Source organism: Bos indicus x Bos taurus, chromosome 1 (genome assembly GCF_003369695.1).
Source record: "Bos indicus x Bos taurus breed Angus x Brahman F1 hybrid chromosome 1, Bos_hybrid_MaternalHap_v2.0, whole genome shotgun sequence".
Taxonomy (NCBI): domain Eukaryota; kingdom Metazoa; phylum Chordata; class Mammalia; order Artiodactyla; family Bovidae; genus Bos; species Bos indicus x Bos taurus.
In genome coordinates, this window is record NC_040076.1 from 43,890,639 (window position 1) to 43,917,524 (window position 26,886).

At 37.7% G+C, this 26,886-nt stretch overlaps 2 protein-coding genes across 6 annotated transcripts in view; one reads left to right on the forward strand and one right to left on the reverse strand.

Moving 5' to 3' along the window:
• The window catches only part of CMSS1 (cms1 ribosomal small subunit homolog), a 394,265-nt gene that overhangs the window by 23,383 nt on the left and 343,996 nt on the right, over positions 1-26,886 (forward strand). The window lies entirely within an intron of this gene.
• FILIP1L (filamin A interacting protein 1 like) overlaps positions 1-26,886 on the reverse strand; it is a 116,673-nt gene that overhangs the window by 14,615 nt on the left and 75,172 nt on the right. For 3 of the 4 annotated variants that reach the window (XM_027557840.1, XM_027557683.1, XM_027557776.1), the window contains one exon: positions 4,021-6,796. In XM_027557840.1, coding sequence (XP_027413641.1) covers positions 4,021-6,681 — 2,661 coding nt within the window. In that variant the 5' untranslated portion in view covers positions 6,682-6,796. Of the gene's footprint in view, positions 1-4,020; positions 6,797-6,896; positions 6,913-26,886 lie in introns of those variants that run through there. The other variant, XM_027557930.1, reaches the window with a different exon arrangement.

Here is a 26,886-nt window from a genome sequence, read left to right on the forward strand (position 1 = left end):
TAATTCATTCTGATAGAGCAAGACTAGAGTCAGAACGTATTTGCTAGTGTTTATCAATATATCAGTAGATATATCTGAGTGGCTTTAGTCATGTCCAACTCTTTGCAGCGCTATGGACTGTAGCCCACCAGGCTCCTCTATCCATGGGATTCTCTAGGCAAGAATACTAGAGTGGGTTGCTTTGCTCTCCTCCAGGGGATCTTCCTGACCCAAGGATTGGACCTGTGTCTCTTATGTCTCCTGCACTGGCAGGTGGGTCCTTTACCATCAGTGCTGCATGGGAAGCCCAAGTCTTTCTTTAGGTACATAGTAATCAGCAGAGGAACTTGTTAAAAAAATGCAGCTTCCTGGGCCCTATCCTCAGAGACTGGGATTTGATAACTCTGGGTGGGACCATCAGGGGATTTTCATAATGTGTTTTGAATTTTACTTTGAGAAATGTAGATCCTATTGTTTTGGGCATGCATTATTGCCTAATTATTTTTTCTCTTAGGATTGCAAAGCAAAATGATTATCTGGAGGAAAAGACAATATCAGAAGCCAAAATGTAGGGAAACTAGAGTGTTATTAAAGCTCTCTCTCTGCCTTTGTCTAACAAGTTTCAAAGGAGACTCACTTGGTAAAGATTAAGTATCAAACAGCTGTGAAAAATGTTTTTGTGTGGAGTTATATTTTAGTCAATAAAGATCACAGAATCTTTATACTACAAGTCTAAAAATTTTAAATTAAATACCCCTTTTATGGTCATCTCACAGTGCAACCTAGTTTATCCTTTGCCTAATGTCTTGGCATTCTGAAATGTAGTTGTAGAAATTCTCTAAGTACTAACAGAATTTATATAATCCTGTCATCATCTTGAACACATAGAGAGACTTTGCTTTGTATGTAAAGATCCAGTTGTTGTAATGTATAATGTCCTTCTTGTAAGGATAACTCAGAGCAGTGGCCTCCTTGGGAAAGCTTTGGAAATGGTCTTAAAAGGCAAGAAGAATGTCATTAAAATAAATTGACAAAATAAAATAAAATGTCATAAAATAGAATCATTCAAAACCGTGATAGAATGCTGCAGCTCAAAAAGTTAAAAGGATCAGGGACTGAGTAAAATGAATCTTGGTTCTGAAGCTAGGACCTCAGATGAAATGAAAGGAAGATATTTTTTCAGATGTTTATAGAAACAATCATGTCTCCTATGAGCCTCTCAAGGGCCTTCTTTTCTTCAAGAACACAACCCTCCACTTCCATATATCTCATATGAAGATTTTCCAGTGACATTTCCTCTCTCCTTCCTAGTTTTCAGGATTCGTCTGTGATTTTATGTGAAATAAAAAGAAAGTCCTGGAACCCCACATACACATATGCACACATAAGCACACAGAGTTATGAAGAATTATTTTTGAAATTAAAGGCCAAAAATGTAGTCTGTGTCATTCTTTGTATGATTTTATGGAAAAGAAACTTTTTTTTAAGAGATGATGCTCTCTTTACCATAAACTTTGATTAGTAGCACTTTTAGTAATCTATATATGTTATTAATACGACAGTGTTCGTAAATTTTGATGTGGATATGAATTGTTACACCAAAGTAGTCCTAGTAGAGGAACCTCTAAAAGAAGTTCAGTTCCTTGAAAGTCCAGTAGATTTCCAATAATGTTAATTACTTGGGAAGCCTATTTGTAGTTAATATCTGGAGCAGGATGATGAAATGAGAATTTGTGTATTATAATCATAGAGCACAGGACTTGGGGTATTAACTTTATTATATAAAATTGCTTGGCTCACATAAGATAAGAAATTGAATCCTTACAAAACAGTTCAACTAACAAACTCTTAGTTACAAGTGTGCCCAAAATGGATCTTTTCCTCAGTACTTGGGGCAGCCGGGAGGAACCTGGGCGTGATAGGAGTCCCTCAGCTCATCACCTCTGCCTCTTTATCCATCCAGTGTGTTTTCTGTTTATGTCATTATGTGACAAAGTTGGGAAATGCTGGGAAGACTTTGTATTTTAATTCTTTCTAGTTTCTGTTTATTATTAGTTGATTATAAACTATTTCTGTTTTTTATTAGTTGATCACTATTTACCAAAACTTTATATGTACTCTCTTGATTATTATCTTAAAAGATATCCCATGTAGCAACATTATCAGTGTCTACTTTAAAAGATATAAAATAACAGTTGTAGTTTCTTCTAAAGTTCTAATCCAAGGTAACTTAAAAACAGTTTTGGAAAACATTTAGACCATCATGTATTCTGTAATACAGTTGGGTCACTGCCGATTCCCATGATAAATGTGTTTAAACAGAAGCTTTCTCATTCATCACTAACCTCAGCTTTCATCCAAATTTATTTAATGATGATGCAAGCCCACAGCGTTGGTGTTGCAGTTCATCACCATGGAAGTGTTTCTGTCAACAAATCCTTGCTTTGCTATCATGAAATTGATTTTGCAGGAAAAGGAGGATAATTGTGAAAGATGGCTTTTACTTCTAAAGATCCTCACAGTTTTCCTGGGTGTCTAAATGAATTGTGTTTAAAATCAATAACTGGCAATAAAATTGACCACACTAAATTAACAGTTATGAGGTTGGAAAAGGGAAAATGGCAGTGAGCTACTTTGTCTGAAATCATGTTTTTGGAATGTGGCTTGGGGACCAGATTTGTAATATGAAATGTTCCTCTGAAAGCTGTTGTTCTCTGCTACAGAGGTACAGATTATGCTGACAGTCCCAGTATCAGAATTCCTAGGATGCTTTTTCTTTCTTTAAGGATTACTGAGTTTTTCTCACCTACCTTGAAAATCATATAACAATAATCACAGAAGAAAATTCCTCAACTAACATACAGTATTTTAAAAAATATGCCTTTTCTATAACTTATGTTTGTTTTTTATTTGCTTGTTGGGAGGTTAAAAAAAAAACAACAACCTACAGTCAAGTTTAAGCTTCTGACTGCAGACCACTAACAAGTAAGGTTGGAAGCAGCTACCTTAAGTAGTTCAAACTATTCTGGGAGCCAAATAGGAGAAAAGAACAATAATGACATTTTTGGTTTGAAGCAGAGTGTTCAAGAGCATATGTTTTAGTGGCTAATTCTAGGCTGATTTCTAGCATATGTTTTAGTGGCTGTTTAGATGTAGACAAACATGTTAAGGGGATTTTTAATGTATGGTAGAAACACAGTCAACTCTTGATTGTCAAGGTAACTTGTATTTCCAAAGGTGCTTTTTCTGGCTTCCTAACACACTTCTTTCTTTCACCTGACATGCCTCAGCTCATACATGCTCACAAAAGCAAATTAATATTATTTTATTCAGCGATTATGAGTAAACATTTTATTAAGTTTCTAAATTCCTAATATGTGCTAAATACTGTGCTGGGCACCAGGGATATTAGGAAACATCTCAAGCGTGAAGTCAAGTTTGCTCCTGTGAGATCTTGTAGTTCACCTTGAAATCAAAGAGCCATAAAATTTTATTTATTTCAGCTACTTCCTTCTCCTCTAATACCTGATCAGAAGTTGACTATAAATGGGAAATAGATCCTGTTTGTTTTTAATGAAGAATTAATAGACATTATGAACAGGAAATAAAATTCTATTATACATGCAAAAAAAAAAAAAAAACACAGAATGACCAAAAGAAAATTCAGCAAGCAATGGTAAAAATAACAAATTATTTACTGCTTTATAATGTTAAAGTATTTCACCAAGACAAGTTGCAGTCAAATTAATGTGAGTTATGGAAAATGAAATACATAAAGATGTATTTAAACAAGTGCAGACTAAATATTTTCCATACAGGGTATGTAAATGAAAAGATATACAGTAAGTGCACACTTGATACGACTATGCAGGCAATAGTTAGTTTCAGATACTCTTGGATAGTTCATGCATAAACCTTCCCAAAGTACAAGTTCAGTCAGTCTTTGGGGGGATGTGGAGGGATAATTAAAAAGGACTGAGTTCCTTGCAATATCAGTATAAACCGGATAAGGAAGGGTCGTCAGTTATATATATTACTTACTGTAATTTGTGACTGTCGAGGAAGAGGTGTGGCTGTTGGTGTGATAGTAATACTGCTGGTGACTTTATTGGTTGTTTTGTTTAGTGCCCCATTAGTTAAGCCTTGAGTTCTGTTATCCTGCAGTGGTGTTGAAGGGCTGGCAGGTCTCACGGGGCTGGCTACAGCTTGCATGTAAGGACTTCCTAAGTGAATGTGGATTTTATTATCCTCAGTAGTTATCACACTTGAACTGTTACTATTTGAACGCTGAAACTGCCATGATGACTGCCGGTCAGGGGAGACTCTGAAAATTGCGTGCTTGGCACTGATTTCTATCGGCTCGGGAGAGCGTCCCTGCTCAGGGGAGCTAGCTGAACCAGTAACAGCCAAAACCTGAATAGGTGACATTGTCCTTTCTGGAGTTATGGAACCACAGGACTCTGGGGTCTGTGCCCTGGCAAAGGTTGCCATGGTAATTGGGGACATGCCTTGCTCTAAATTCATCAGGCCTTCAGCAGAGGTTTTTGATTTCACTGGTGTTATGGACGCATTTTGGAGGATGGTGATCCTTTGCTTTGGGGTGCCACAGTTTGGTATCACTGCAGTGCTTGTGTAAGAGTGAGGACTCTCTGTGGTCGGACTTGTGATTTCAAGAGTGGCTGTGTTTTGGACATGGTCTGGAGTAACCTTTATATGAAGTGGTTGCCCAGGTGTGTGGCTTAGGACTAAATCTCCGGGTTGCATGAAGTTGCCATTGGGTTTAGTCTGTATTTTGCCATTCTGAGGATGGCTCTCCTTGGATTTCATCCAAGGAATCCAGAGCTTCCTGTTAACAGGACAGGGAGTGGATGAGTTGCATTTGAAGGAAAGCACAGACTCCTCATCATTAGGGTCCTCATCCTGGTCCTCACTCTCCTCATATAACTGACCATTGATAACAGCTCGTTCCAGAGGAATGAGACTCTTATAATCAGGTGGCTCATTGTCTACTGCTTCTGTTTGAACTTCTTTAGAAAATACTTGAGGGTCAGAGATTCTTCTTCCATTGAGATTGGGCCGGAGGCTCTTACTGAAGTGACGATACCGCTCTAACTCTTTAGTGAGGTTTTCAATCTCTCTTCCTAAATCTCTGTTCCTGTTCTCTTGTTGATTGAGTTTCTTTTGCAGAACTGAATGATCTCCCTGGAGGTGACATATCAGGTCCTCAGTTGCCATGTATTCATGAATTTTCTCTTTCAGTGCATCCACTTCTCTTGAGAGGTGACCTGACTTAGCTTCTTCTTCTTGAAGCCTTTTGAAAAGCCATTGTTCATGGCTGGACTCTGTCTTTTCTGCTAACTTGTACTTGGCAAGTTCCATTTTAACATGCTCCAGCTCTTCAGATAAAAACTGAGCTTTGTCGCGTTCATTAGCATACCTTCGTTCCAGAGTCTCGTACTCATCTTCAGTTTTCATGAGGTCATCCTCAATGGCTTTCATATCCTTTAACTTCAGTTTCAGTCTCTCCACTTCTTGCGAAAGCTCTTTAATCTTATTGTTCTCTTGGTGTAATGCTGTTGTGGATTTACCAGAATCCTGATTTAATTTGTTTTTTAGGAAATCTTTCTCAATTGCTTCCAGGGATTGAAGCCTATTTTTCAACACATTAACCTTGGACAGGAGATCATTTCCTTTCTCTTCCTCCGCTTTCAGTTTGTTTTTTAGATCATCTCTCTCTTTGGTTACACTGTACATTTTTTCTTCCACATCAGTTTTGGACTTCAGTGCCCTTTTAGTTTCCTCAATTAACTTCTCAGTAACTGTTGTCACTTTATTTTGCTCCACTTGGAGCTGAGAAGCAGCAGCTTGTAACTTATCTTCAGTTTGCTTTAATTTTTCACTCATTGTTTTCCGTTCATCTACCAGCATCACAGTCAATGTTTTCAATTTAGTTAAATCCTCTTTTAAGGTGAATTCTGTCTTTTCCAGACGACTTTCAATGGCTTCTAGCTCTTTGATCCTTATCTTTAAACTCTCTAGTTCCTGAGACAGTTGCTTTGTGGTCATCCTTTCTTTTTCTAAATTGCATTTCAGCGAGTAGCATTCTTGTTTGCTTTTGCTGAAAGCATCTTCTAATTTTTCCAGAGCCATAATCTTTTTATTGAGTTTTTCAACCTCAAGTTTAAAGTCTTTACTCTGTGATGTTTCCTTTTCTAGCCTCTTATTGAGATCTCTGCACTGCTCCTCCATTTTTATGAGCTCTTCATCCTTCCCTTCCATTTCTAGCACACGTTTCCTGAGCTCCTCCACCTCAGTCATGATACTAGAGTTTCCATATTCTCCCTTGTTAATTTTTTCTTTTATATCTTGCAGCTCTTCTTCTGCTTTCCGTAAAGACCTGTTTGTCTCTTCTAACTCATCAATTTGCCGGCTGAGTGCTGCCAGCTTTTGTCGAAGCTGGCGATTTTGGCTGTCCTCATTGGTGAGCTTCGCCATAATTGTTTCTTGGTTCTGGTGGAATTTTGTGGTCTGCGTTTGCAGTTCGTTCTCTAGTCTGGTTGCCTTCTGTTCTTCCTCCTGAGCTCTGGCTTCAGCAAGGGCTAGTTTAGCATGTGTTTCCTTTGCACTTGTGGTTAGGTCCTGAATTTTCTGTCTTTGAAGGGCAAGTTGTGCCGTCAGCCTTTGTTGTTCGTCCACCACCATCAAAGCAAAAGACTTCAGTTTGGTCAGCTCCTCTTTCAGGGCGGTGACCCTCTTCTCTTTTTCCTGCTCCTTCTTCTCCCGGGACTCAGTTTCTTGGTCAATCAGCCTTTTTAATCTGAAAAATACAAGAGTGCGTTCTATTTTGTAACTGGTGCTTTCGTAACTTACAGGCTGTGAGTAAACATGTATGTAATTTAGACAGTATCAACTCATACAGTAATGGAAAGGAGTTCCTGAATTTGATGGAGGTGGGGAATCTTGCTCTTTTTTTCCACTTCCTGCTTTCTTCCCACTCCTCATTGATTGTTAACAGTTTTCGTTCACCAGGAGCCTTAGTGAAAGAGTAAGGACAAGAATGTTTGGTTTAAATTGCTTGTGTAACATATAATCAATAGACATTGTAGCCTGAAGATTGTAAAAACAAGCACAAGCTTAAGACTCACTTGGACCAAGCTTCAAGACTGGCCCTACTCTTACCAACTAATTAACCTGGGCAGTTATTTAACATCCCCTGGGCTTCAGTTTCCTCTGTGAAAACTGGAGGTGATAACTTACTTTATTATCCAGGGGCCATTTGTGAAAACTAAATGAGATTATTCATCTAAGATTCTCACAGTGCTGACCCATAAGCATTTGAGAAGTTTTGTTGCTGTTGATCTGTTTTATTAATGTGGTTATTATTGTATTTATCAAATGGTTTGCTTGAAACATTACAATATGTGATTACTAATGTTTGATTAGCTTCCTTATTCTTAGTTAAGATTAAATTTATTCACATTGCTTATAAGTTAGGCACTTTACTAATGGACCTATTTGCCAGCTTAAACTTGGTTTACACTAGCCTGACATTGTGTCAGGAATCCATGCACATCTATCTTTATTCCTACAGTGGATGGTAGTTGAATGAGAGGAACTGACAAGTACCTGAAGGGGTTTAGAGTTTTCATAACATATGGGAAGAGCATGGGATTTGATACAAAAGAGCTTGATGAGTGTCAGATATTAGAAATGATGGAGGAAAAACTCTTATCAGGAACCATTTTGAATCATGAGTCCTTTGAATGATGACTTTGATAACATGTTATTTTTTTCTTTATGTTTTAAATTTGTCAATAAAACATGGAAGACATATTGTATGCAGTATAAACTCTCTCTTCCACACACTTTTTCCCTCAGTATTGAGGTCACAGTTTTAAATTTGTGGCACTCCTAATTACACTGGGAATGGGCTGATTATAGAGGATGTAATTACAGCTTTGCAGTATTGTTATACAGAAGCTAAAATAGGATGGAATCCCTGAAGAATTTAACTGAAGGACTTGTCATAGGTGAAAAGTTGTAAATATTTGTTTTCTTGATCAAGCATAGAGAGTTTTAGTGTATCTTATCTACTAGGAATGAGTTAATTATCCAATGCAAGTCTTTAATCCTTCCCACAGAACTTTCTTTTTAAAACATTGTACAGGGAAATTAACTTGGGGTATTCTTGGAAATAGAGTCCTTTTTGAGATTCGAATCTGCTCTTCTGTAATTACACTATGCAAGAGGCAATGTGTTTAAAATAATTGTATGATGTAAGAACTTTCAAACTTTTTTATGGGGAGGATCCACTTTTAGTTTTTCCTGTTTTGAGAACCTGACAGGCTGGCCCAAGGGCTGTGGCCTGTGCACTTCTGCGGAAGCTGGGGTGGGTTGGTTGATGATCTAATCCACACTTGGCAGGAGGCTTGCCCAGGGTTTCTGGCCCTGCCCCATTCCCATTTGATACACATGGGAACCTGAGAAGAGAAACATGGTGGCTCCCTCCTGAAAGGCAGTGGGGCTTCACAACTCAGTGGCAGAGTCCATGGTAAACTGTGCTGGTGGTGAAGTTGTTACAGAAACTGGCAAAGTGCTTCTTCCTCCCACATGAGCATTAGGATGGTATTTAACAATACTGCAGTGAAATATTTTCCCCTCTCTACATCACAGTTCTTAGAATTTTATTAGAGAATAGTTTCACAAAAGCTTTTCAGGATTTCTTTTCAGCTTATTAAACAATGCCATGTGCTATTTCATTTTCATGAGAAGAAGGTATGTTTTCTTAGGATACGAGGAAGGGAAGATTGTTTGGAGTATGATGAAAAGAGCATTAAAATTGAATGGTCATCAGTGGATCCTGGCATTGCCAAAACTGGCAAAAAAAGAGTTTAAAGACATTTCAGTTGTTTCCACTGTGTTCAGTGTTTTCTTGAAGCAAGCATGATGCATCTTTTCAGCATGGTGCAAGTTCATTTATCTTTTTCTGTAGTTTCTGAAAATCGGCTGGTATCCCCATCTGTTTCCAAGCTCCTTTTTACATGGGTAGACACATAAAAGTGACAATTTGAATACATATGCCTCAGCGTTTCCTTACTACTTGTTTCTTAAGAACCTGCTATTTCCCTGGACTAGTCCCATGAGCACACCTTAGGTAGTCTGGTAAAGCCTTTCAGGGAAGAAGATAGGAATTTATATGCAGAAAGAGTTACAGCCCCAACCATCAACCAGTAGAATCCATGATAGGAGGGAGGCCCTGATGGATCAATCCCAGGGCCGGTTGGGTGCTTGTTACACATGGTGCTATTACACACTGCAGGGATGTGTATATATGTGAGAGAGACAGACAGACAGAAAGAGACGGAGACACCAGTTATGCTACTGAATTGGAATCAGCTTTTCTGGTATGGTGTCGGAGAAGGCAATGGCACCCCACTCCAGTACTCTTGCCTGGAAAATCCCATGGATGGAGGAGCCTGGTGGGCTGCAGTCCATGGGGTCGATAGAGTTGGACATGACTGAGTGACTTCACTTTCACTTCTCACTTTCATGCATTGGAGAAGGAAATGGCAACCCACTCCAGTGTTCTTGCCTGGAGAATCCCAGGGATGGGGGAGCCTGGTGGCTACCGTCTATGGGGTCGCACAGAGTCGGACACGACTGAAGTGACTTAGCAGTAGCAGTTTCTGGTATGGTGAATGGGTTTATCCTAAATCATTCACTGTTTCTTGCCAGAAACATTTTGAAGGATAAAGTTTGAGGTTTATAGTATTGAAGAAAGTTGTTTCTTTGGAAAGTTAGCTAGTCTTACAAGATTTCAAGCTGCAAGCCCGACCTGTTGTGTGTACACTACTACAGACTGTGTAGTGTGAACACTACTACAGTGTAGTGTGACTAATTGTCACACTGCTAATTACTACTTCAGGGATGTATATATGTATATGTGTGTGTGTGTGTGTATGTGTATATACACACATATTTGACTATGTGTATTTTTTTTCAAATATATATTTGAATGCTTTCAGCAAATATTTGCTGAGTATTGACTGCATGTTAGTCATTTCAGGTTCACAATCACTTATCTAAAACTTTTGAAGCCAAATGTTTCCAAAGTTCTAGAGTTTTCCAATTTTAGAAAGGCAGTAAGGAGCATCTACCACATATTATATAACAGCTCCAGTAAGGTCTGTGGCACCATCTCCTAAGCAAACCTTGGAAAACTTCCATAGTGAGCTACGTGAATAGGTGCACTAAGTGCAGTGATTAAGATAATAAATAGCCTCACATCTGTTCAGATTTCACGGACAAATTAGTTCATGTAAGGAGAAGTTTTGCTGTCACAATTTAGCAATTGTGGGTCCCCTGAGGCAGCTTCCTTCCTTGGGATTTAAACCAAACAGTAATAGTTTTGTATCCTTTATCTTTCTTTGCATGTTAACGGGTTTTAGGTATTGAAGCTGACTAATTTTATATGTAACAAGGTTATCATTGACTCTGGTTTTACTAGTAACAGCAGGTAAGGAAATCTGAGAGCTTTTAATCAGGATACTCATAATCTTGAAAACAGCACAGATCTTGAGATATCTAGATATGAAATTCTTCCGTCAGAACTGTGAGGTCAAATTATTGCTCCTTCTCCCATGAATAGTTCCAATTACTATGTCTTAGTGCCTTTTCCAATCGATAGGTTTGTATAATCTATGCTAGGGGTTCTTCATTTTCGGCACTACTGACATTTTGGGCCAACTGATTCTTTATGGTAAGGGGCCCTGTAATATGTTTTAGCAGCGTCCTTGGTCTCGCCTCAGTAGACGCCTGCCCGGAGCATCTCACCAGCTTTGACAACCAAGAATATCTCCAGACACTGCCCAATGTCTTCTGGGGAGCAGAACCACCCCCCATTGAAAACCACTGTGATCTACACCTGTGTATGAGTTGTGTGTTTATAGACATGTGTATCTATCAGTCTGTCGTTACAAGTTAGGCTCTTTATGGTCCTTACTCAGCTTTCCCACTCGAATTACATATACGCCTGGTGGTGTTATCTTCCCTGCTCATAGCCTGTTCTTTACCAGTGCTTCTCACAGTTTAACGTTCAATTGAATCACCTGGGAATCTTGTTAAATGGTGAATTCCAATTGTGAAGGCAAAGAGCGGACCTCAACATTTGCATTGTAACAAGTTCCCAGGTGATGTCAGGACTAAGACTTTACTATTTATGTGTCAGATGTTGTCTAGTAATGGTATTCTGGCTGAATATTAACTTACCCAATTGTTCATTATTAATAATATCCCCAACTGTGGGTGGGTATAGCCTGTATTCCTGACCTACAGGGCCATCCATTTTTCTCACAGAGAACATCCAGCAGGACTAATGACTAATCTAAAATCTGTTGTTATTATTGGAAAAAATGACTTAAAATCTTAAAATGCATATCAGAAGTGTTTGAGTTAGTAACTAAATTTTCTCCTTTAAGAAGGCAGTAAATAACTTTAGCTTCAACCCAAAGACTAAAATATATGAGACTGTATAATGGCTACCTTTTAGGGCCAGTGACGTGCTGCCAAGCACTGAGCTATTAACTATAGCTGTTAGTTCTGATTCTCATGGTAAGCTTATAGGGTTTGAGATTACTCTCCACTTTACAGAGAAAATGAAAATGGAGAGTCAGAAAGATCAGGAAGGGGCAGAACCTGTTCTCTTTCCCCAACCACACTGCCTCTCTAACAGGAACACCAACTATTTCATGGACCTGGTCCACAAATGGTGTCTTTCTCAAGGCACATTCTGTGTATCAGAGAAACTTAGCAGCCTAAATAAAAATTCTCATTTATCATCGTGCTTACATTCTTTTTAATTCATATCTCATAGAGCACTGGTTTTCAACTATTTGTTCTTATAGCTCCTAAAATAATTTTCTATTATGTACAGTTAATTTGTTCATGTAAAGAATAATTATCTTGTTTAGTCGCTAAGTTCTGTATGACTCTTTTGCAACCCCATGGACTGTAGTCTGCCAGGCTCCTCTATCCATGGGATTTCCCAAGCTAAAATACTGGAGTGAGTTGCCATTTCCTTCTCCAGGGGACCTTCCCAACCCAAGGATCAAACCTGTGTCTCCCTGCATTGGCAGGTGGGTTCTTTACCACTGAGAGCCGCCAGGGAAGCCGAATTATAGCACTTTCTTTTAGCAAATGCTATCTTTTTTACTTACTGAAGTATAATTGAAAGATAATATTTAAAGCATGCAATGTAGTGATATACATATGAATTATGGAAGGATTCCCGCCAGTAGTTCCATCACCTCATATATTCACCTTCTGTGTGTGTGTGTGTAAAAACACTTAGGTTCTACTCTCTTAGCAAATTTCAGCTATAAAATATGGTATTATTAACTGTAGTCACATGTTATACATTGTAACCTCAGGCCTTATTCATCTTATAACTGTAGTTTTACCAACTCCTTCCTATTTCCCCCCATTCCCTTAGTCCCTGGCAGCCACCATTCTACTCTCTGAGTTCAACTTGTTTTTAGATTCCACATTTAAGCAATTCCATGTGCCATCTGTCTTTCTCTGCCTGGCTTATTTCACTTAGCATAATGCCCTTTAGGTTCATCCATGTTGTCACAAATGTCAGGATTTCCTTCTTTTTTAAAGGCTGAATAATATTCCACCATATATATGTCTGTGTACACATATATAAATGTATATCTGTACTGTAGATATATGTTATATAGTGTATCATATATGTAACATGTGTCCACTAATATGTTATACATTTATACATTTATATACATTTTATAAAATGTACTTTACACATATACATTTATATATGTAAAGTATTTGCATATTTACATATGTAAAATACATTTGTATTTAAACACAAATACATGCCACATTTTCCTTGTCCACTCATTCGTTGTCAGACACTTAGGCTGTTTCCATACCTTGGCTAGAATGAATAATGCTGCAGTTATAGATATCTCTTCAAGATAGAGATTTCTTTTTGTTCAGGTATATACCAAAGGATCACATGGCAATTTTGTTTTTAATTTCTTGAGACATCTTCATACTGTTTTCTAAAGTGACTGTGCCAGTTTACATTCTCACCTACAGTGTACAGGAAATGTTCCCTTTTCTCCACATCCTCACAGATGTGAGATGGATATCAGACATCCTCACAGATGTGAGATGATATCTCATCATGGTGTTTCTGCATGTCCTTAATGATTAGTGACGTTGAGTACCTTTTCATACACCTGCTTATTTGTGTATCTTTTTTAGAAAAATGTCTATTTGGGTTCATTGCCCATTTTTTAATTGGGTTATTTGGATTTTCTGCTATTGTATGAGTTTGTATATTTCGGATATTAACCCTTTATCAGATATATGTAGTTTGCAAATATCTTCTCTTATTCCATAAGTTACCTTTTCATTATGTTCAGTTTCCTCTGCAGTGCAGAAGCTTTTCAGTCTGATGTAAATCCCATCTGCTTATTTTTGCTGTTATTACCTTTGCTTTTGGTATCAAGTTTAAAAACTCATTGCCAAGACCATTGTCAGAGAGCTTATCCCCTGTATTTTTTTCTAGGAATGTTAGTTTCGGGTTTTAGGTTCAAATCTTTAATCCATTTTGAGTTTATTTTTGTGTGTAATGTAAGATAGGAGTCCAATTTCATCCTTTTGCGTGCGCATGTCCTGTTTTTCCAGCCCCAGTTATTGAAGAGACTATCCTTTTCCCCTTGTATATTCTTGGCTCCTTTGTTGAAGATTAATTGACCATATATGGATGGGTTTATGTCTGGGCTCTCTTTTGTGCTTCACTGGTCTCTTATGTCTTTTTTTATGCTAATACCAACTGTTGTCATTATTATAGCCTTCTGGTATACTTTGAAATCAGGTATTCTTTCTCAAGACTGCTTTGGCTATTCAACATCTTTTTGGTTCCATATACATTTTAGGATTGATTTTTCTATTTCTGTGAAAAAATACATTGTAATTTTGATAGGAATTACATTGAATCTTCACAATTTGGGTAGTATGGACATTTTAACAATATTCTTCCAATCTATGAACATAGAACATCAGTCCATTTTTCTGTGTCTTCTTCATTTTATTTCATCAATGTCTTACAGTTTTTAATATACAGATCTTTTACCTTCCTGGTTATTAAACTTACTCCTGAGTAGTTTATTCATTTTGGTGCTATTTTAAATGGGGTTTTCTTAACTTCTCTTTTGATAATTTGTTCTAAAATAATTTTTTTAAACTAAGTACCACTTCACTGGAATCTGGAATTTTGTATTCAGGGTTTAAATAACTGCAGAAGATACATATTAACATCTGCCATATAATCTAAAAGTCATCATTGGCAAACCAGTCAGCCAAAACAGACGTTCAGGGAAAGTCTGTCTTTTTTTTTTCAACTTAAGCCAGTGCATAAATACACATCCCTCTGGCAGCCACTTCACTTCTAAAAGAGATGAGGCCCAGATGAAATAACAGGTACCATTTGCATATTTCCATCCAGTGGTTTAGTTCTGAAGCTGCTGATGCTCTGCTTTCATGGGACTATATAAGAAGTAAGTGTTCCTAGAGTTGTCCCTACATCTGTACCACTGAGGGGTTTCCAACCCAGGAATATGCATTTGGTGAGATTCTGTTAAGTATGACTTTTTAGAAAAAGAAGCTTTTAGAGCACAAGCATTTTTTTTTTTTTTCCTCCCTAGCAGATCAGTCTTGGAAAGCATGTGTGAGAACTGCAGGTTTAGACACTGATTCCCTTCATGTTCTCCATGCTTGTGCTCTGAAAAATTCTTGCATGCACGCTCAAGAGTATATGTACTCCAGTTTGAAGAATCTTGTCTTGGAGTACTCATATTCATGTTGAAGGACTGACACAAGAAGATTATAGGAACAGTCACTGAATCTTGTCCAATAAAAACAGGTTGTAGAAGCTGGTTTTACGGACACAAATTCGAGGTAGCTAAATCCAAACTGGTTTACAGCAGTGGCTTATGGCACCTCTTCTTTAGAGTTTCTATTATGGCTCAGAACTGTTATAATTTACTGCGGTTTATCACTATTATGTGCAACGCTAGCTCCTTGTTTTTTCAAAAATAATCACATCTGTCATCTTGAATGTTCTTTGGTACTAACCATAATGCTGGCTCCTTATTATAAATTATACATTCAGAGCATCTTTGCAGTTTTTATTTACATACACACATGTCAGCACACATGTATGACTGTATTTTATCTCCTCTATGTAAGACTGTTAGTAATTGCATCATATAAGACATAGGAAACAGATGGTGTGTCTAAATGCTATAATGCCAGTCATAGCCATAATGATTTATATATAATTCTCACCACCTTTTATTTTTATTTATGTATATTACAATCAACACTACTAAAATATAAGCTTCTTAAGCACAGGACATATGTCTGATTGACTCATTTGTGTCTTCTATGGTGTCTACTACAAAGTCCTTACATGTAGAAGGTACCAAATGAATGTTTTTTTAAATGAATGAATGAACATTTTCCTGTGGAAAACACTGTACTATTATCCTGACTAATTTTATTCATTTTTAAAAGAAGGTGCTCTGATGCTTACCATGAGCATGGTTTTAGGTATTTAAGAAAATTAGGTATTACTGGTTAAGTACAGTGGCCTCTGGAAAGAATTAAGACTGTTGAAATATCTTCTCTTCCTTCTTCAGAACCATGTACTAGAACTGTATGTGCTTGCTTGTTTGAGAAGGGAGATGGTTGCTAGCGTCCACATCCTAGCCCCTCACTCTCCTCTGATAATTTCATCTCTGCAAACAAAGGAGTGGTCCTTTTTATTTTTTCCTCAGAGCTAGAGCTCTCCTGGACAAATATGTTTGTTTACTACACAAACAACATTACATCAACAAACAGATGAAACTGAAAAGGAAATATTCATCTCTGATCTGACCACCCTAACACACCAATTCTGGTTCTGCTTTTCCAGATTCTTTCCTAATTTTTCAGACAACTGGCCCATATAAATAAGATTAGCATGATTATTGACCAATAAAACCAGTTTCACAAGCCGTTCGTGGCATTGTGTTGTTTCTGGTAGCTGCAGAAATCAACCTATAAGTAGTGAACAACTTCAGAGTCAGCTTAGCTTCTCATTTGTCATCTTTTAGGAGACAAATATACTGTGTAGATCTTAAATTTAGTTTTTGATGTTATGAATGTAACAACACTTTTGTTCATTAATTTGCAAACAACAAAGGAATATAATACTGGGCTATACTGAGATGAAGAGGGGAGGATCCGGTTCTCCAGAGTTTGTAGGCTCTTGGGAAGGATGAGCAGATAATTTCAGTGCAACTCAGTAAAGTCTCCATAGCAGCAGTTCTTAAAACTTCTTGGTCTCATGACTCCTTTACACTCTTAAAAATAATTGAGGACTCTGAAGAGCTTTTGATTGTGTGGGTTATGCCTACCAATATTTACAGTATTAGAAATTCAGACCAAGATATTTTAAAATATTTATATATTTATTCATTAAAATAGTAAACATAAATAACATATTTTTTTATGAAAAATCACTTTTTGTAATGCCAAAACCTGGTGGAAAGGGCTGTGTTGTCTGTATTTCTACAAACTCTTAATACCTGGCTTAATTGAAGGCAGCTGGATTCTCAGAGCTGTTTCATACATCCCATCAGCTGTCAGAGCAATGACATCACCACACGTCACATCTCTGAAAAACTTGTGAGGCTTTGAGTGAAAAAGCTAGTGTTACTGTAAAAACAGCTCTAACCTCATAGACCTCTTGAAAGGGGCCAGCCTTTGAGAATCACTCTTCACCTTGAGGATAGGTGGTTGAAGCATAAATGGCAAGTGTGTCTTTCTCTGGAAAAGCCTTTGGTTTAGGCTGTCACTTCTGCAGGCTATTACTGAGTGAGCCCTTCACTTCATAACACACTAACGAAGTCCCCAGATTCACTGGCCTAGTCACTGCTTCAGTGTTTATGTCATTAATTGAACTAATTGCTCCCTGTAACAGCTAGGTGGAAAATTCCCTTCCTTCAGAAAATACCTCTTTTCTAGTTCTTAGAAAAATCCTAAACGACAAAGCTGTCTCCATAAGACATCATGTTTTGTTTGAAACGACAATTTGAAATAAGGGCATGGAAACCACTGAATGACCTGGTTCTTAAATGGGTTCATCCTCAGTGCTGTGCAGGTCTGCTGACAGTTAATTCATTTCAGACTTCTATTATACCACTATAGTGAGCGACTACTATGTGCAAACTACTGTGCCTGTTATTTGTCAGTTTACCTTCTTCCTGTTAAAACCTGCCTGTATATTTGCAGACATCACTCTAGTCAGAATTTAAAATAGTTGCCCATCAACAACCAAATAGTGTGATGATACCAAATCTTGTTTGGTCTTTTCTGAAGATATACGAAATAGTACATCTCTCATCCTAGACCTAACTGTGTAACCTCACCTTGATGGCTCTCAATTTCTATATTTGCTTTCATTCTTTCTATGCTAGTTTAATACATTACGTTTTCTTCTTGATTTAACATGTTAACTAATAATCAAGAAACTACATACTCTGCTTTATTCACTTTTATGTCTGCTCTCATGGCTAGACTTTGATAGTCTGATTATGATGATAACCCCCTATATCTCTTAGCAATTTTTATCTAATATGTAATTTTAATTGTTGCATTGTATTGATAGCAGCTGGGTTTATGGTTAAATAACCACAGAATTCTAAGCAGTTTAGAGTAATTACATGGAATTTGTTAGAAAGCTTCCTTAGGTTGAGATAGGTTCTTGGTAATCAACCAGTAATTTATGTTTCCTTGCTCTACTCTCTGCTTTTTCAATGGGACTTTTCACTGTTTAGTCTAATTTTTAGGAGCACTCATAAAAATAGCTATGACTAGTCTTTTTTATTCTATGTATGCTGCTTCCTTTTATTTCTCTCAGAAGTCAAAGGTTTTAAAAAAAATTACAGCTCCAGCATACCATAGTCATAATGTAATGCTTGATTCATTTGACTTGGTCAGCAAGATATAGAAGAACAGTAACACGTTTTTTGGCGTCTGCTAGCCATGTATGAGTATAAATCTGTGTCTGCTTTATGTCCTTATTACTGAAGATACTGTCATCATCATTGAGATCACTTAGAGACACCATAAATGGGTCCAGATCCAGGAAACTGGGTTGCTATTTTCCTTCACTGTGAAACAAGAATTGGGGCAAGAAGTGATACAGAAGGCTTTAGTTGGTGTCAGAGAAATATAAAGTAAAAATGGGGCATGGTGAGTCAGGACTCTTCAGCATCTGTACAGTCTTGTTTGGCTCCCCAAGGGTCATAGGAAGTGAATTAATAAGACACAAATAGTCGAATGACCTACTAATTATCAGGAGGTTAAGGAGCTTTTAGCAGAGAAAGAAGGTCTTAAGAGGAGCTTATAAAATCCTCAGATTGAGCAAAAGGACCAGCATTGGGAGAAAATCTTTAAAGAAATGGAAACAAAGAATCTCCTAGAAAGAAAAACTACTGAAAGGCAAAGTTTCAGAAGCAGAAAAAGATCAGTCTGAGAGCTCACCAGCACAAAACTTGAGGAGAATATTTTCATTTTGAGACCCTGGAATCTAGTCTAGGAGACACTGCACCCTCCAATCAAAGGGCCGGGTGGAGACTTAAAAAGGTTCTCAGTCTAGGGCCAGGGGAGGAAATGGAAACTAACAAGGGAGTTACAATAAGGATAGCGTGTGCAAATGTGTACCAGGATAATTACTTAGAGCCTGAATTATATGTTGTTACTTCAGTGCTGTATTGTCAGTTAAGTTACTTTCCAGAAAGAACTATGGGATAATGGATGTTCATTGAATACCAGTAAGCTTATGCTTCCTTGACACCCATTTTAATTTTTCATTGAACAGTATCTTCTCAGATGAATTTTTCTTTTTGCCATTTGCTGAATAGGATTTTTTTTCCTTTGCTTTGAATATATTATAGCCATCAAGAAGAAACTTTAAAAAACAATTACTTTGAGTATGCAGTAAAGAGCCTATTCATGTTCTCCCGCCCCACCACTCTGAATGTGGTTCTTAATTATTTGAAAGCAGTTCCTCAGATCAACATTTTAACATTTTTTTCTTCTCCAGACTTTCCATTTTGATTGCTACACTAAAACACAAACTTAGGGAGGAAAAAGCAAACTAGCCTGTCTTTTAACAGATTGAAACTTCAGGTCCTAGGCCAACTGAAAGTTTCATCTCCCTGATCCATCAAGGCCTGCCTGGGGCTCCCACAGCCATGGTGCCTTCCCTGGCTGCCTTTTTCTTTTCTAGGGGAAGCATGTAAAAAAGTCACCCAGCATGTGATGCCTTGGACTGTCACAGATACAACTATGCATCTATATTCCCAAGAACACCTTGCCTGGTAGATAGCATGCAGAGCCATCTTTAAGTTTAAGTTGATGATAATGATGATATTGGCTTGTCCCCACATTCCTAACACTTTGACTGTTTATCATTCTTTCATTTCTTCCTCCCCTCTCTGTGGGTGACTGGGTACCCTCTGTGATCTCTGTTCTTCTGTATCTTATTTACTGGCTCCACGGTGGTAGTAGCTTGCTTTCGGATAGGAATGATGTCCTCTCTGCTGCCTATTCCCTACTGCCCCAGCAGCAGATGGCAGCAAGCAGTGCAGGTGGCTAAGGGCAAGGGGCAGGCAGGATGACTGACAGAGAGCCAGTACACCCCCCAGGACTGATGCACCAACGAGAGAGGCAGTGGAGTCCTGTGGGAGGCACGGTAGTGCTGGGGGAGAAATTGAGATTTTGGAGTTCAATTTTCAAAGCTGAGTCTCGGTTTCTCCACTTCTACCCAGTGTCGTGGAGCAAGCATTTTAACCTCTACAGGTCTCATTTTCTTCATCTGTGGGATAGAGATAATATTGGAACCTCGCTCATAACAGTGCTGTTCTAAGGATTAACTAAAACAATCTATACGAAAGCACCTAGCATACTGCCTGGCACAATATATATCAGTTATTGCTAGAGTAGGAAGCTGAACTGATGATGATGACAGCAGAGAAGAACATCTGGGAGCAGGGGGAAGTTGCCTCTGGTAACTACCATTTTAGGGCACAGTTGATTTTTTTGGAAAACTTAGGAATGTCAGAGACAACAAAGAGATCTAACATTCATAACTCTTCACTGTTTGCTGCTGAAATATATTTAGGATCAGTATTTTCCGTTTCTCTTTTGTTCACAGGTCTACACCACAAGCTCTTCTCCCTTCCTGAACAGTATGATATTTTGAATGTGCGTTATCCAGTGACATGCCAGCATACCACAATGGATACTAATAGCTGATTCTCCCAAAGCCTCTTTGATATTCTGTTCATGTTTCTCCTGTTCATCGTTTCTTGAGTGTAAATGTGCAGTGCACTTTCTCCGCTGAGATAATATGCTCCAAGACTTGTCTACTTGGGGACTCGTATGTGCTACTGTTGGGTTTAGTTTTCATAGTGGAAAAGTGAAGAAGACTATTGATGATATTTTAAATTCTTTTTGAGCATTTCATAAAAAAAAAAAAAAAAGTACAAACAGGTTGAAGGATACCCAGATTATCTGAGAAAGAGGTCATTTGAGGTTTTCATACTGTTGTATACTTCGCTTTGTAATTAAAAAGTTTTCTTTGCTCAGTCTTAACTCTTCACAAGTCTGAATTTCAGTCTTGGATTTTAGATTAGCATTCCTAAATATATAAAATACATTTCAAAATATGTATATTAAAAGGTATAGGATCCCACCTCATCCTTCATCTGCCAGTTTTTCTTCCCCAACTTATAACCATTGATACTAGCTTCTTACATGTACTTCTATAGTGTCTTTATGAGTAAACAAGAAAATACAAGTAAAGATTCTTATCTACCCTTTTTTATACAAAAAATAGCTTATTCTTTATCCTTCACCTTGATTTTTGCAGTTAAACATTTTTTGGAGATCTATTAGATCAGTGTTCTTCAGCAGGGGCAGGATATGGAAATAAAAATCAACATGGCTACTAAATCTTTACAACTTCATGCTTAAAAAATTAAAATTTGTAGGATTTTTGAGATGAAGTAAGATAGAGGAAGAGGAGTCATATACTTTTGCAGTTTTGAATTTTTAACATTAAGATAAATTATAATAGTAATATTCTTTGATTATCATTTTATAACAACAGCTTAACTGATTTATATCTGTTTTTATAATGTCTGTGTGTAGCATCTACATTTTCTTAGTTAGGAAACTGAAGCCCAGAAAGATTAAATAACATGCAAGGCCATTGTTACAGTAGCCCTGGTGGTACTGGAACACAGACTCCAATTCCCAGTCGCTATCCAGGGTGTGATTTAGTTTATAGCAAAAAAGAAACAAGCATATTGAGGGTCTAGTCTGTGCCTCTTGATCTTACTTGATCCTTAAAACAACTTTACGAGGTATTATTCCTGTTTTACAGATGAGGGTAAGGACCAAACAACTAAAATATAGAGAGGTTAAATAATTGCCAAATAGCACAAATAACCAAGCCAGAATAAAGAGTCACTGTCTGCAAAGTATGTGCTCTTTCAACTAAACAGTCTACATGCTAGAAAGCCCAGACAGAGTACTGACCTCACATGAGTTTCCTTTCTCTCTCATCTCATGCTTTTCGTGTTCATTTGTCCATTCCTGCACTGTGTCCCTATCCCACTGACTCCCTGACCCCTCCTACCTTTGCTCAGTCTACTCCAGTCATACCAGTTTCCATGTTGTTCCCTGAACACAGCAGGCCTGTGGCTTTTGTACTGTCTGCATTCCCAGGGAAGGCCTCTTCCCCAGTTCTTGTAGTGCCACCTGCATACTTATTGTATTTTACTTATTTGATCACTGGCTGTCTCTCCTACTAGAATGTAAGCTTCATGTGAGCAGGGAGGTAAGGGGGGTGTGTGTGTGTGTGTGTTCAATGACAGCTCAAGTACTGGTCTGTTTTCATCAGTGCTGTATTTTCTAGCTCAAGAACAGTACCTAGTATGTAATTGGTACTCACTAAGTATTTGTTACATTTGAACAAATACCTGTTCTACTTTTGAACTACAGTGTTTTGTGACTGTAAGCAATAGACACGTAGTGCTGTCACCCTCTGTATCTGCGGATGTAGAAGCCACAGGTAAGGAGGGCTGACCATACTACACCATTTTATATGAGAGACTTGAGCATCTGCTGGTTTTGGTATCTGTGGGAGTCCTGAAACCACTCCCACTGGATACTGAGGGATGACGGTGTATAGTTCCTTTCCTCTATGATCATTGATTAAGCAGTTAATCATTTATTGAGCAATTACTACATGCCATGTACCATGCTAGTTCTGGAAATAGTCATAAGAAGGAACTATTCTTATTCTCATGTTACAGAAAAGCAGTTTGTCGCCACCATGACATACATGCACACCTATCTCATGTGTCCCATCCTCTTCAGTGAATATGTGTGTTGTGATATTCTGCCCAGGAAAGGCACAGAGAATCACTGCCACTTGCAATCTACCGTTTTGTCACTGTTACTCTCTATAAGCTCTCTATTAGGCTACTCTGAGCTTGATCATGAGACATTAGCAAATATTCCCTTAATCACTGTAATAATAAAACATGTTTAGTCATCTGGCATAAATTCATGATTATTTTTGGATGGTTTAAAAAATTGTGACTTTGCCAGTAATAACATCTCATGTTCCCTAGAGGAGGTGGGTTTGTCATAAATACCATTTCCGTAGAACATTTCAAGGAACTTAAAGTTCTCGGAAAATATTTTTAACAGGCAGTCTTTTCTCAAACAGACTTCAAGGGCATAATGCTGTATACCCTTAAATGTGTGTTGTATGTATTTTAACTTATTAGTAATATTTATATATATTTATCCTATTGCAAAATCCATTTATATTCAGATGTCCCTTTAGTGGATTGAGGAAAACGGAAATAAATTCTTTAGAAAAGCATTCTGATGTAGCTGCAGTTAATCTCTTTCATCCCTTTTTTCTCTTCCCAGATCACAGGTTATTTTCATTCATATATTGCAAATTGGTATTTTGGAGGATTAGTATAATTCCTTTCTCTTAAAGCTTATTCCTTGGTAGGTTGTTTTTCTTTCTTTTATTCTCTTTTTTAAAAAGTCACAAAGAATAATCCTTTTCTGAATCTTACTCTGAGCCAAAAACAAAAATTTTTAAGCCCCTAGTTCCTGTAAATTTTTTTAAAGGTTTTCCTCTTTTATTTGGCTTTCATACTTAATTCGCTGGCATTCATATTTAACATAAAAGCCCAAAGCATGGAGCAGTCATGTGCCAGAGTGGATGAGTTCATTGGTTTTCACCTCCCTGCAGTCTGGCTGCCTGTACAGAGGCAGCGGCTAACATGGTATGCTTGGGAAACCAAACGTTTCCTAACTTGTTAGTGGGAAATTTAGACTTCAGAAATTTAGAAACCACAACAACAGACGCTTATGTTTTATTGTGACTACTGAAGTCACAAGCTTGCCATGAGAAACAAGCTAGATAGGAACCCCAAGAATGTAAAATGTGAGACATTTTGATCCCGAGAGAACTTCCTTCTTTCCCCCTTTCCCTTTTAGCTCTACTAGTAAATCAGTAAATAAGGAGGGCAAAGGAAGTAGGAACATTTAATACCATTAAATAGTATGTGCAGGTCAAAGCAGTTGGAAGATGAAGCCTGATGCTTGGCCTGACTGCCTGCTGAACAACTGAATCATGAACCACAGTGAATATCCTCCATCTACTCTTACTCACTTTTCCTATTAGAAGGTGATTGGTTTCTGACTCCTACATGATGTTTTGATGAATCTGGGTCACCTGTAAATTTTAATTACAGATAGGTGGGAAAGTTTTATTCTAAAATCTGTTGTAATATAAATGACCATTTTTCCTGTGGACTGTGCATGTCCTCTTGCATACATTTTAAAAATTAAAATTATTTTGGTCATCTAACCTTGTTTAATTTTCCATAACAATTCAGAGCATTGGGTTGTATTTCCCTTTTCTGCCACTTCTGAGCATTGAGAAAGCATGAACTCAGGGTTTGATCCTATTTTCTCTCTTAGAAGTTGGGTTTCTCTTCTTAGAAGTTGGGTTCTTTTAAGATGAATGTATTCTGGAGAATATTTAGCTTTTGCAGTAAGGGGCAATTCCATCAAGATGTTACAGTGGTTTGCAAATAGGACTGCTAGAGGTGAGAGCAGTGACTTACTACTTTACTTCCCTTGGCCCTAGGCCTGTTTGCAGTGGATTTTGTCCTTGAGCAAAAGTGTCCCCATTTAGCTATATTAATCTGCATGAGAAATTGTAGCAGAATTGAAGAAAAGGCTATATAGTATACCTGTGCATATGCATATGAAGACCAATCTGTTTTGCCCTGATCATATCTTACTTTTGAATTTTATTTCATTTTAAGATTTGAATTTTGAGAAAGGGCAAACTATCTCATGCTTGCCGTAGTTGAAAACAGTGTCATTGTTTTTTTCAATTCATTGAAAAAAAGCACTAACTTCACTCTCCCTCACTTTTAAAGTTCACAGCTAAAAACAAAGAAAAAAAGCGAAACCCCAATTCTTAAACAACAGACAAGCCACTTTTGGAGGAGCCCTGTATTCAATGGACAGGGATATTTGACCAAAATCTGCCATCCACTGAACTCTGTGACCTTTGTCCATCTGCATGCTACCTCAGCTGCAACATGGGGAAAGCAATACACCTTCGTCTCGATGGTTTACAAAGCCTCTAACGATCCTCAGATCCCAGTTGCACAGGATAAAAACCACTACCAACCTTAAAGGGCTTTCCTAATAGCTCAGTTGGTAAAGAATTCACCTGGCCTGGATAATTCGATGGAGTTGCAAAGAATCCAACTAGACTGAGCGACTTTGACTTTCACTTTTACCAACCTTTAAAGTCCTTTCCCTCCCTTCTTTCCTATATACCACTGTACACAAATTCACATGTCAAAAATGTATATTCCATTCTATCAGAAGAGATTTTGTGACTCATCTGATCTGTGGTTCATAACTATAAGGGAACCTTTATTGGAATTTCATGGGATTCACATTTATTTTGGGTTCTTTATATGTCAGGCATTTATTGTAGTTCAAGGTTATAAGCGTGCTGTAACAGTACAGAAATAAATCATTTTGGTGTCTGACACCTAAAATGTTAAGCTAAATTGAAAGTATAATTAAACTGAAAATTGAACACCTAAGAAGTATTTAGTAGTTTCTGAAAGGGAATCTTTATAGGACATAATATATGCTACTTAAGCTCATGCTGTCTAACATCTGTCTCACCTATTTGTTTTATATATGTGCCTCTCCAGCCTGGTAGGACTTTCAAGGTAAAACAGGAAGATTCCAGATTAGCTTTTAAGCCTTTTGCTCTCTCTCCTTGATCCTTTATTCAGTGACTTGGTTTTTATTTCAGGTGACTACAACTTCTTTAGGAAAGCTTAAGTGGGTTTCTCATACTAGGGATTCCTTTCCAGCAGAGAACTTAGGGATAAAAGATAACCTCACTTTTCAGAGTCGCTGAAGTTAATTAAGCACTAGAGACATGGATTTTCTCCAATAAGCTTGATCCTTTACTTCATCCATGGCTGGATTATGAAAACATGAGTTCTTTGGGACTGCATCCTACAAAGCACCTCCTCTTTGGCCCTACGGCAACCCCTTGTGCCTCAGCCTGGTGGACCTCAATAGCATCAGATGCTGATGGAACATCATTCTTATGAGCAGACTGGCATAATATCTAGAATAGTAAAAGATACCATTTACTGAGTGTCTCCTATGGGTCTGGCATTGGGCCAACTGCTTTATCATCACTTTTAATCTTCATTTTAAGGATTGAAACCACTATGGGAGTCCAGGTTGTTCTAAAGGCCAAACAATGGAATTAAAAATCAGACTTCACGTGTTCTGATGCTGGGTCAAGCCTTCTTTCTCTTTTTACCTCAGATTCCCTTTTCAGAGTAGACTGCCAAGGAATAAATCTGTCATCATTTTTTAGAATGCTACATTTACATTTCATTTTATATCTTTTCCATGAATGTTCCCTAACTTGTCTGACCCTGGCTGAGTTCCCACAGCTCTTAACAGTTTTGTGACACAAATACTCTGTATCATTTTATACCACTTTCTAGTTTGTTATGTTGTATTAGTTTTGCTCTTGAACTAACTATAAGCTCCTTAAAGATTTGATACCTCTGTGTTCTCCACATGGGTCTGAACTTGGTACATACTGGATGACCAAAGGATTTGAGAGGTAAGAAGACCCATTTCTAAGGGGAGCATGACTCCCTCTTAGACTGAATGCCACCTAAAGTTTTCAGAATTTACTCTAATTATTAGAGCAAAAGAAGGAGAAGTAGAATTTTGTTCCTCTTTTTCCTGTCACTTTTGAGGAGGGAGAATCATTCAGTGACATGAAGTCACTTCAACACAAAGTTTAATCAAGTTCAGATGTGGGAAAACTAGCCAGAGAATGTTAACTTTGCCTGTGTTTCTTTGCATCTTTGCTCAGCCCAGTGAATTTTATGGGACTGTTAGAAGATTCCTGTATAGCATAATTTTAGGGGGCACGAGTAGAACCATAATCACTTAACAAAGTTGTTCTCATCTTTATCTAAAAGATCTTGGTCTGCCCCATGTAGGCAGTTGTATGAAAGCCGGAAGGCTAATATGGAACCTCAAACATAATGTATTTCTTTTAACAAAATGAGTGTTTAACTACCTTGATGATAAATAAATTGATATTATTGTTAAAGAATAATTAATCTCATTAGCAGCAAAGGATTACTTTTCATAAAA